Source organism: Macaca fascicularis, chromosome 2, assembly GCF_037993035.2.
Source record: "Macaca fascicularis isolate 582-1 chromosome 2, T2T-MFA8v1.1".
Classification (NCBI taxonomy): Eukaryota; Metazoa; Chordata; class Mammalia; order Primates; family Cercopithecidae; genus Macaca; species Macaca fascicularis.
This window is the reverse complement of record NC_088376.1, coordinates 57,290,556-57,303,322: the sequence shown is the minus strand read 5'-3', so window position 1 is coordinate 57,303,322 and position 12,767 is coordinate 57,290,556. Positions and strand designations below refer to the sequence as shown.

Here is a 12,767-nt window from a genome sequence, read left to right as displayed (position 1 = left end):
TCTGTCTTTATATTTTGACTACTCTAAGTACCTCATGTAACTGTAATCATACAGTATTTGTCTTTTGGTGACTAGCTTATTTCACTTAGCATAATACCTTCAAGTTTCTGTGTTGTAGCATATGTCCAAATTTTCTTTCTTATTAAGGAGAATAATATTCCATTTTATATATACAATATATATTAATATTATATGCATGATAGATAACATATAATTAATTAATAATATATTAATATTAAGGTATTATTATATAACATATAATTATATATGCTATATATATACCGTATTTTGCTATCCATTTATTCATCAATGGATATGGGTTGCTTTCATATTTTACCTATTATAAATAATGCTGCTATGAACAAATATACCTTTGAGACCCTATTTTCAATTCTTTTGAGTATCTGCCCAGAAATGGAATTCCTGGATCACTTGGTAATTTTATTTTTTAATTTTTTGAGAAAATGCCATACTATTTTCCGTATCAACTGTACCATTTCACATTCCCACCAAAAGTGCTCACATGTTCCAATTTCTCTATATCCTTAACAATATTTATTTTCTATTTTGATAGTAGCCATCCTATGGGTGAGGTGGTATCTCATTATAGTTTTGACTTACATTTGTCTAATGATTAGTGATGCTGAGCATCTTTTTATGTGCTTCTCAGCTTTTTGCATATTTTCTTTTGAGAAATGTCTATTCAAGTTTCTTGGCCATTTTTTAATTACGTTATTTATTTTTGTTGTTGTTGTCTGTGGTTTTACCTCTATAACTCTCAAATAAACACCACTCGTTTGAATAAGAATGTTTCACGAAATGATTTTAGTAACTTGAGACTTTGTGTGCTCTTTCAGAAAAATCAGACTTCATATATAGCCAAACTCTGGCACTGTGCATTTCTCAAATGCCAATTTTAATGAGCTGTCATTTGATAATTCAGTAAAGCTTGTTCGTTCATTTTAAGGTACGGTTAGCATGGGGAAGTTATTGAAATCTGCATTGTATGGATGCATAAAATCAGGTGCAGAAAAATTCTTTGTTACTTTTGCTTTTGTATCAACTACTTATCAGTCAAGCAAGTTGGCACATATTATGACATAATTATGCTGTTAAAGCTCTAGCAAAAGTTTCTTTAAGATAGCCATGCCTATACTGCTGGGTACTGTCTAATAACTCATTTTTTTCATCACATTATTAAGTTTTAGAAACATTTTTTAAGCACCAAGTTTGGGTGTTTTTTTAATTCTGTAAGAAATTAAAATGTCAGAAGGTTCAGCTTTCAAATTAACTATGTCTCTTAGGCTGTATTTATAATTCACATTATTAAATAATAATATTCTTAAATTTCTAATTCACATTATTGAAAGATATTATTAAATGACAGTCAACTTTTCTGACTGCATAATGTTTCAGTCAATTTTTATTCAGAAAAAAAAACAGAAGTTTCAGTCTTTGATAACAAAAATGTTTTCTCAGGATGGAAAGTTTTCAGTATAACCCTTTAACTGGTGATTTATCACTCAGAAAGCAAGGTTTTAAAATTGTAAATCTTGACCGGGCATGATGGCTCACACCTGTAATCCCATCACTTTGGGAGGCCGAGGCAGGCAGATCACGAGGTCAGGAGTTCGAGAGCAACCTGGCCAACATAGTGAAACCCTGTCTCTACTAAAAATACAAAAACTAGCTGGGTGTGGTGGCATGCATCTGTAGTCTCAGCTACTCAGGAGGCTGAGGCAGGAGAATCACTTGAACCCAGGTGGCGGAGGTTGCAGTGAGCCGAGACGGCGCCATTGCACTCCAGCCTGAGCAAGACAGACAGAGCAAGACTCTGTCTCAAAAACAAACAAACGAAAAAACCTGTAAATCTTTTTTTGATTTTTAAGATCAATTTCACGTGTCCCCTCTCCACAATATGAAATCTCCCTACCCACAATAGTCATTCCTTGGACCTTATAGTATTTGGTACCTATCTCTCAATTACTACATTTAGAACTAAAATTTTTATTTTGTCTCTTTACCTGACTTTCTCATCCAATCATCTGTGGGGTCTTAAGAGGTAGCATCTCCATACATCCAATGCAACCTCAGAATCATGTACATCCTTACTTAGCAAATGTTTAATAACTGGATGTACAATAATAGGAATGAAACCTACTTTTCTTTTGCCAGAAGTTGCCACCACTCAAATATTAATAGTCTGATGCTGTGATGAACCTGTGTGGTTCCTCTGTCTCTCTTACTTCAGCCAGCATTACACATGTAGAGTCAATGAAGTTCTTTTCCTTGGCAGATGGCTGGACTGAACATTACAATGTAAATTTTCAAAATTTCCAAAACTTTAGAGTGCAAGACTCTACAGTTAGGTTTCTAGGTCTCCTTATGAGTAAAGAGAATTCAAGACCCCCTCACAGAGAATAACCAGGAAAGAATGATCATATGTCTCACAGCCCACACTGTATTTTTCTGTAGTCTCTCAATTCAAGAAGTAGAGCATGAAGGCACCCCTAATGAAATTCATCCTCTTTAAAACTTCTTTAAATAGAAAATAATCTAAACTGTTCTCCAATAGTGAGAACCAGTCTTCCTCTAGCCACTGTTGGGTCCAGATTGAAAATGCCCATAGCAAGTAGGGTGATCAATCTCCCACTGTCCCGACTCCTGCCCATTTGTCTAAGACTGGGGGATTTCCTGGGATGCAGAAATTTCAGTGCTAAATATGGGACAGTCCCAGGAAAATTGAGACAGCTGGTCATCCTAAGTTGGAAAAATGCCATTATCTCCCATGCCAGTTCCCCAGGTGGACAGACACACTTAGGCCAATCCAATTAGTAACTGTAGGCTTTACAGGTGGTAGGCACTTATATAAAATGTGTCTGTGTACCTCTACCACCACCACCACCCCCCCTTATTTATTTATTTATTTTTTTGGACTACAACATTTCTTTAGTTAGAGCAAGCAATCCCAAACTTTACTATGCAACAGAATCACATAAAGGGCTTGTTAAAACACAGATTGCTTGACCCTGTACCTGGGTTGAGACCTAATTGAGTAGGTCTGGGATAGTGCTAAAAACCTGTATTTCTGACAAGTTACCAGAAGCTGCTGATGATGCTGAGTTGGAGACTCAGTTTTGAGAATTACTGCTCTAGAAGTTTTGCACATTATCATCTTCTGGGACTAACACATAATCAAAAATCAAAACATGTCAGTTGAAAGTATGAACACATGAATCAGCAATAAAAAGTACAGACTATTTTAAGAATCAATCTTATTTTCTACATTTCTGAAGCACCTTTCAGTGGTAAGTACAGTTTTTAAAAAATCTTAATACACAAAGCATAATAGAAAAGGTTTACACTTTTAGGCAAGTTTTTGAAAGAGGTAGAATAGTATTCTTTATTATTGGATTTACTTTAATGACTGATTTCTCTGTAGAAAAGTAAGCACACCGTAGCGTAATTCTGGTGACATTTGGTTCCTCTTATGTATACTCAAACCTAACAGTTGAAATATCTTTTGTCCTTAAGTCACAGTTTCACAATTATCATTTACTCTAGCATACCAAACAGGAAAAAAAAAAAAAGTTCATGTTGATAACACAGTCTACATTTCTTCCAACTTTTGCAAACATTTTAATGTAACTGAGTGTGTATCACAAATATAAAAGCAATTTCAGATTGTAAATATGCATTCAATTTTATGTTCAAATTCTGCCTTTGAAAACATCTATTGCTTCCCATCAGTACACACCTTTGCCTTTAACTGGGGAGATATGGCCCTTATCTTCAAATAAATGTTCCTAACTACCCTCATTAAATGTCTGATTTGACCTAGGAGAAACCGACGTATGGTGCTTCGGTGGCAGTATTTAAATCCCATATCTATAAAATGTTTCTAGGGAAATTGATCTGAAATAGAAAACTTTTATCATTCTGATGAACAAAATGAATTTCTAAATGTCTCAGCCTCAGAAACTAGCTTTCAATAATAACAATTCTGTTTTTGTCCCCAGCGTTCCGGTGGTGCCCTTGCCATTCCCTTGTGTGCATTCCAGGGGACTGTGTCTCTCCATGCACCTACAGGGAAAACCCTATCTCTTTCTACCTATGAGGTAAGCGCAGAAGGGCAAAAAATAACTCCAGCCTCTAAGAAAATAGAAGTCTATCGATCCAAAAGTGTTGGCCATGAACCAAACTCAGAAGATTCTTCATCCACGTTTGCAGATACCAGTGTGAAAATACACTTGGAGGTTCTTGAAATTTGCGATAATGAAGAGGCCTTGGACACTGTGTCAATCATTAGTAACATCAGCCAGTCCTCCACACAAGTCAGATCTCCATCCCTACGTTACTCCAGGAAAGAAAACAGGTTTGTTTCCTGTGATCTAGGGGAAACGGCCTCATACTCCCTCTTTCTGCCCACCAGTAATCCTGATGGTGATATCAATATCTCCATTCCAGACACCGTAGAAGCACACAGGCAGAATAGTAAAAGGCAGCATCAAGAGAGGGATGGCTATCAGGAGGAAATCCAGTTGTTAAATAAAGCTTACAGAAAAAGAGAGGAAGAAAGCAAGGGTAGTTAATGGGTATTTGGTCTAACAGCAGCAAGAATGGATCTGCAACGTCAGCTGTGAAACTAACACCTTTGTTATGAGACTGATTTCCTTTTATTTGTTGGTTTACATAAGTTTTACTGATTTAATAGTTAATTTTTTGTGGGAACAACTAGAACTAGTGTAAACAATTAAGTGCATTTGATGTGTTAGCTAGAGATCACACACTGTGGTAATTAAAATCTGTTCTAAATCAAATCTTGGCCTACTTTACTAGTGTTTTTGCTTATGTTTGTCAACCTCCTAGTAAACAGAAAATTGTATAAACTCAGTTACTATACTGTTCCATGCATATGTTTCTACATATAATGTTGGCCTTTACTGCAAAGGGGTAAAAAGAGAAAGTTTGGGAATGGAAGAAATGTAACAAAACTCCAAATTGTATTTGAAGGAACTTGCCTGAATGTGGCTAGCAAAACAAGCTTATTACACTTACTGCTTTAGCTTTACATTCTTCTGTAAAATGAAAAATTAGCTTCCAACTGGGAAACATGCATGTTCCTAGTCTATAAATAGTTGTTTCCTTCATTTCTACCAAATACAAATTGTTTACTGTTTTTTCTTTCTTTCTTACCTATAACAGTGTTCATCTTTTCAGTATGTCAAGACTGTCTCATAAAACAAGTATGTTGTGTGTTAGAGGTGGAATTAGAAGTATCTTTAATTCAAACATTATTGGAAAAAAGTTGTAATCATATAATTGTATACTTTTTCCGAAATTTTTTTAACTTGAGTGGAAATTGGGGGAAAATACTGGCAGATTCGGTTCTGAGAGGTGCCTTCAAACATGGTAGGCTTCTGGATACAGCAGTCCAAAATCCTGTAAGTCTAAAACAGAAGTATCTGTTTTTAAAGCTATGGATTGGGCAAACTTTCTTAGTTATTCTTGAAACAGAAAAGTTTACTTCAAATATTATATCAAGTTTAGGTGCTTCTTTGTTTCTTCTCTAAAGACGTGTTGTCTCAAAGAAACAATTGAACCTATTTTATTAAGTGATTGTAAGACATACATTTCAAGACAATTCTAGAAGGCATTACATTGCAAAAATGCAGGAATCACCTTGGCAGAATAATAGCAATGTGTATTTCAAAAATTATAAATTGATTTCTCTTCAAATTGCTTTATTCTAACCTTCCTATAAACATATATGAAATACATTACCTAAAAGTTTATTTTCCAAAGTTACTAAGTTGACACTTTACGTGGTCTTAGACTTTGTGCCCCTCCCCTCACTCATATACTCTATTTATTTACAGATGAATGAATTGTATTTTAGAATGATTTATTTCTGTTTCTACTTTTTTAGCTTGAATGAGAATTCAAAATTGCTTGACATGGGTTTTCAGAATGTTTCATCTTCAAAGGGTGTTTTGTTGCCACAAGGACAAGTCATTTTCAAAATAATTATTTCAATGGACTTTCTCAATCTTTAACTTCTCATTATCTAGTTGTCTAAATTTGGGAAACATATGTATTACCACTAATAATGTTTGTAAAGCAAGCCTCAAATAATGTGCAACATATGAATTCAAAGTCAAATGTATTCTCATTACAAATATATTTTATTTTAAAAGACTGTATCACCAATATTAACAGCTATTTTCACACAGTGACAAATGAACAGATCAATCAGATATTATAAATCAGTAGCATTAAATGTCTTTATAAAAGAAAAATTGAATTGAATATTCTAATAATGCTTTGTAAAAGATAGGCTTTGATATCTTAAACTTAGATGTATAATTTTCTGAAAGAGAAAGGTGATATTGCTGCTTTAAAATGCAATTTCAGGCAAAAAGTAAATTAGACACAGGATCATAATAAAGCTGAAAAACAGCAAAGACTTGGAGGCAAACACATTCTTTATAACTGCACAGCAATTTGAATGGGACAGAGATTATAACCGAAATCAAGGTTTAAAGAGCATTAGGAAATAGATAGAAGATAGTAATGCCCATTTTCCCTCTCATTTTATTTTAACTGAACAAAAGTTTAAACTAGGGGAATTGGAAAAATAATTAAGATACTCCCATTTAATTGCACTTGGTTGTTGAATTAACTGTATAATGGATGCACATAAAAATTCTGCTGCATTGAAACAACACCAGGATTATTTAGCCCAAAGTCATAGTTTGAAAGGCTAATCAGCATCATATTACTAACATGTAACACTTCAAATTCCAAGCCAACAATAGCTAAGTATACAAGAAAAATCTACTAGAGCTGTGCTTAAGCATGAATGGCGCTCCAAATCCTTGTTAAGGGAGGAGAAGATTAAACTACGCAAGTTCACTTAAGTCTACTTACTCTGTAGAGTGATTGATTATAAAAGTGTTTCTAGTAGAGGAAATAAATACCTTTATAGATATATTGTGATATAGCCAAATACCTTACCCTTGTATAGTTATATTGTTCTTCTTATTAATAAATATTCTATTTTGTATAGTTATCTCTTTTCTCTATAAATTGATGTATCTGAAGGCAAAAACTTCTTGTTACCTAATAAAAATATCACCATCTGGTGGTGACTCCTATAAACTGCAAATATGTAATCCCCAAGACTCCCTAATAGTATAAACACCTAATCCATAATCCCTAAGACTTCTGAGAGTTGTGACTGACAGAGGCAACTCTTTGAAGATAGCAAATGCCACCATATTACTTAAAATATAATAAAAAGTCTTAGTTATGCATTTTTGGAAGCTTTTCTTGACATGTGTCTGTAATATTGGATTTTATAAATCAATTTTCTCTTAATTTCTTATACTTTTCAGCTACCCTAATTCATTTCTTCATTCTAATATTTAATAAATGACTACGACATACTAAAAATTGTTCTAGGTACTTGGTTTTATAACTTTTGAACAAAACTCAAACAAAACAAATATATGTATTTATATTTACTGAGTTTGAGACAACCACAAAGTCAGAGAACACAGTCCACACAAGATTGCTCTCACTCGTGACACAAATTGCAAATTCAAGGAGTTCCCAAAACCACTGCTAGTTTCAATAACTCACTAGAAGGGCTCACAGAATTCATAGAAAACTGTGTACTCATGGTTATGGTTTATTACAGCAAAAGGACACAGAATAAAATCAGCCTAGAGAAGAGGTCACAGAGCCAAGTCTAGGAAAAGTTGTAAATGTGGAATTTCTATGGTACTCTCCCCATGGAGTCATGGATGGCATTACTTTCTTTGGCGTCGATGTGTGACAACTTGCACAGAATACTGCCAAGCAGAAAAGCTCAACTGAACCTTGGTGTCCAGAGTCCTTACTGGGGCTGCATCATGGTGGGAGCAAGGGTAAGCATGGCTGACTACTCACATGACTGATGTCTCTTTCAGGCTCTCCAGGAGGCCAAGTTGATACAGAATGCCCAAAAGTCCCCTCTCCAAAACACATTGTTACTATCTGCTGGTCCAAGGCCCCCAGACAAACAAAGATACTCTTCAGCCATGACATTCCAAGGGCTTAGAAATTACCTCCCCAGAAGCTGAGGACAAACGCCAAACCTCTCTTTGGATAGGTTACGTTCTTTTCTATACATTTATATATATACATATGGTAGTGATAAGTGTGTGGTACATATATATGTATGCTGGTATTAAGTGTATTGACAGAAAATAGGGACCAGAGGTAACAATGGCCAAAGAGTAAAATTAGAATAAAGGGACAAATATGGGAAGAGTGTTTGTTTTCAATAATTTACTCAGAAAAGCCTTCACTGATAAAGTAATATTTCATCAGAGCCTCAAATAAAGTGAGGAAACATGCTATGTGATTATCTAGGGAAATCACAGCCCCAGCAAAGGGAACAGCAAGTATCCAGAAGTAGGAGTGTGGCTTTTGGAATCTGAAACCATTAAGGAGGTCAATGTGAATGCAGCTGAGTGAGAAAGGGAGAAAGTGGTTGGAGATAAAGGCAAACAGATAATAGCAGGAGGAGATGGGCTATTAGTGCCTTGCAGAGCAGGTATGAACACTGAGTCTTGTTTTAAATGAAGTGAAAAGCCATCGGAGGGCTCTGAGCAAAAAAGTGACATGATCTGATTTCAAAAATGATTGTCTATTGCAAGGGCCAAAGACTGTACAGACACAAAAACCACCACAGAAAGAACACTTAGGCTATTCTAATAGTCTAGGCTAGAGATGATGTTGGTTAGGTTTAGGGTGGTAGTAGTAGAGATGGCATTAGAATTGTATTCTGATGCAATAAGTGGAGAGGATTTCCTTGGTAACATGAAATAAATCACACATTTCTTAAAAGCCTATGAAGCCTATAGCTTGAGGGAAAAACAATTATCACATTTATTTTCTGTCAATACTCTGCAATATCTCAATGTTTCTCCACTCCTCTATGTATCACAGAGGCTAGAAGACAGAAAACTTTGTTTCCAAGACCCTCTTTTCTGCAAAGTTCAGGTTTAGCATCTAACAATGAAAGGCATTTGTACAAGATTTGGAAGGCAGAGAGCAGCAGCAGTTAAATGAATGTTCCTTATCATTCCTTTCTTCTTTAAGATATGGCTCAGGGGTCTAGGTTCATGTAGTTTTACAATGTTAATGTATGGTTCTTATGATCATTTTGCTCATCTGCATCAGCCGACAGATGGGAAAAAGACATGAAGGATTCTGCACTGGAGTGCTTGGTGAGACTGGCTTGGAAGAACTGCACCTCAGTCATTGCAGCCTCTGTTATTGGATAGAACTCAATACAGAACCACAGCTGATTCCAAAGAAGACTAGGAAATATATCTAGCTGTGTACATGAAGAAGAACCCAAACTATGGCGAAGAACTAGCAAGTCTGTCTCTGTTGCATGCCCTATAACCAACTAGACAATCACATACTGTACCATAATAGAATGTAAATAGCGCTCCCTGCCCATTTTTATAAGCTGCAGAGGCAGAGGCATTGCACACAGTAATTGAACAACGATACATTTTCCCAACTTTGAATTGTACGGTCTTAACCCTGAATCTGTGACTTCAACACTCTAGTTCAGACTATAGTGCTCCAAATGTAAGGTGGTTTGTTTATACAATCTCTTTTATAGCTTAAAGTACAAAGAAGATCATATCTGCTAGTCTTTCCTACAGCCTTGAAGTCTTAATTTCAAATACATAGAGAATACATATACACAAACATTCATACACAGGCATAGAAACATATATTCCTCTCAAAAATAGGCAATCACTTTCCAGAATTGAGCAGTCAAAGATCCAAATATAAAACAACTTTGAACACAATCCGTTGCAATGTTATATAGAGCAGTTTAGATAATCGAAGGCATGTTGTTTTTGAAACACTTTGTTATAGAGGAAGACCTTTGCTCTACCTTCACATATATGTAGTCTCACTGGGTAATTTTTCAAGAATAAGGGAAAAAATATGCCTCAGAGGTAAATTGTATTCTCTACCACTTAGTAAAAATACAACTTCTAAAAACTTCCTTTTTTTTTTTTTGAGACAGAGTCTCATTCCGTCACCCTGGCTAGAGTGCAGTGGTGTGATCTTGGCTCGCTGCAACCTCCGCCTCCCAGGTTCAAGCAATTCTCCCGCCTCAGCCTCCTGAGTAGCTGGGATTACAGGCACCTGCCACCACACCCAGCTAATTTTTGGTAGAGATGGGGTTTCACCATGTTGTCCAGGCTGGTCTTGAACTCCTGACCTCAAGTGATCCGCCTGCCTCAGCCTCCTAAAGTGCTGGTATTACAGGCGTGAGCCACCATGCCCAGCCCCAAAAACTTTCTAATGTCAGGTCAAAAAATATTAGGAGTTTAGACAAAGCCATGGTTAACTACTTAGCGTGGTAAAGTTACATTATCTACTTGCTAACTGAACCTTAAAAGGCCTTATATTTTCATTATCCTTTTTAAATTAAAAAAAGTTCTATTCATTAAAATTTCTTAGTACTCTTTCACAATACTTTTTCCTAAGATCTAAGATTGCATGTTTACACTAGGTGAGGAAAATCCACCAATTTAATGAGATTGTGTAGTTTTAAAAGGAAAATACATTATGAAAATCTCTCAAGAAGGTTTTTAATGTGGATCTTGAAACCCTATGACCTTACAAAGTCACAATTTTTGTTTTCTTTTTTGTGGGAAACAGATGGAATTAGTAGACAGAAATGGCATTTGTTCATACAAATATCTGGTTCACCTAGCATAGTGTTTTTCTAGAATTGTTTTCCTTCCATTCCACATGCTCTTCTCTTCTTCCATTTTTTTTTTCCTGAGACAGAGTCTTGCTCTGTTGCCCAGGCTGGAGTCCAGTGGCATGAATGCACTCACTGCAGCCTTGATATCCTGGGTTTAAGCTATCCTCCCACCTCAGCCTCCCAAGTAGCTGGGACCACAAGCTTTGCAACACGATGCCTGGCTAATTTTTGATTTTTTGTAGAGACAGGGTCTCCCTGTGTTGCCCAGGCTGATCCCTAATTCCTGCATCCTGCTCTTCTAATGTGACTTTGGCTCTATACTCCCATGGTGTGCTAAGGCCCTAGCCACCCTTAAACCTAAGTGGACACCTGTAACTGTCTCAACTAGTAAAACATAGAGGAAGTGATGCTATGTGACATTTGAGACTAGTCCATAAAGATGTCAAATGTTATGTACTTCTACCTTGCTTGGTGACACCTGCTCTTGAATCCAGCTGCAATGCTGTGAGGAGGCTCAAACTAGGCCACACAGAGAAATCAAATGGAGAGGCTATGTGTAGGTGTTCCAGTCCACAGCTAGATTTTACATTCTATAGAAGGGTACTTTTATCAGCATGTCCCTATCCCCACCTCCAAGTGGAAGTAGAAGTTAAAGGTTTCATTTTCCAAAAACACTGAAGAAAATCTCCTTCACCCCCATGCCTTTATGAATATTACAGCTATGAATAAATTATATAAGAGTTGTTTCACAGGGTTCAGATTAAAAAAATGAATAAAAGATTCCCTGATCCTGAGAAAACTGTGACAGTTTCCAGTGGTGGTGTGGTTCTGTGTGGCTCACCTTTGCTGCATTCCAGGCTGGACAGCAGGTATGATGGGGAGAGCAGGAGCTGGACACCAAATGCTGTGGGTTTGAAAGCGATGGCTGTGCGTTCTGTGGCCCAGGCCATCATTAATGAAGCGGACATTTGGAAGAGACATCTTGGTTGCCTGCCCAAAGAACAGCACACAACAGAGGACCAGTCAGAGAAACAATGGCAATTATAATGAACCATTCTGTTTGTTTTCTGGCATTAGGTAGTGTAAACAATTTCGTGGTTCTGATGAAGACAGGGAAAAAAGAAAAAGCAGGTAACAACTGACATTTTCCTTCCCATCAACATCTCTCAGGTCTTTCATTGAAAATCTTCCTTTTGTGCAGATTTTTACTACAGTGACATTTGTCCTAAAGTGTTCACCTAAAGGAATAGCCTCAAGTAATACCTTAAGTGCTAGTTCATGCTGAAGAAGTATGGAAAACAGTAATTTCATATTTATAACTAAGAATCGACTTAGGATCAGCAAACATGAGGTGAAGGGCAATAAAAGACTGTATCAGAAAATAGAGATAATGCTAACTTTCTCTGGGGCTGTCATGAGGATTGTGTGAAATGAGATAAGGAATTGTATTACTTTTCTAGTGTAGCCATAAGAAATTACTACAGAGTCTTAACTAACACAAATTTACTATCTTAAAGTTCTGTAGCATAATGTTTTGACAACAGTCTTCATTGGGCTAAAATCAAGGGGTCAATATTGTTGTATTTCTTTTTATTTATTTATTTTTCTTCATGTTAGATGAGCAATGTGCCGATGTCATAACAAGGTTAGAGGGTGGCACATCTCACACGTGCATATGAATACCCAATGATCATGCTCATGAACTACAAAAGGATCAGTATAGTTTTACTCTTTCTGGAAGCCCTGGGGGAGAATCTATTTTCTTTTCTAGTTTCTAGAGGCTGCCCGAATTCTTTTGCTTGTGACCCCTTCCTCCATCTTCAAAGCCAGCAACAGTTAGTAAAATCCTTATGTCACATCACTATGACCTTCTGTTCTGCCACCCTCTTTTACTTTCAAGGACCCTTATGATTACATAGGGCTCACCCAGATAATGCAGGATATCTTCCTACTTTAAAGTCAGCTGCATTCATCA

General features: G+C 36.4%; 1 protein-coding gene and 1 non-coding gene across 2 annotated transcripts in view; one reads left to right on the top strand and one right to left on the bottom strand.

The window, feature by feature from the left end:
• Positions 1-7,455, top strand: part of GPR149 (G protein-coupled receptor 149) — a 90,340-nt gene extending 82,885 nt beyond the window's left edge. The window contains exon 4 of the mRNA XM_005546158.5: positions 4,020-7,455. Coding sequence (XP_005546215.1) covers positions 4,020-4,592 — 573 coding nt within the window. The 3' untranslated portion in view covers positions 4,593-7,455. The remainder of the gene's footprint in view (positions 1-4,019) is intronic.
• A 4,948-nt stretch (positions 7,456-12,403) lies between these two features.
• On the bottom strand, positions 12,404-12,507 carry LOC123572090 (small nucleolar RNA U13). The gene has a single exon (XR_006696426.1). It is a non-coding gene; the product is annotated as a small nucleolar RNA U13 (small nucleolar RNA).
• Positions 12,508-12,767: the final 260 nt, after the last annotated feature.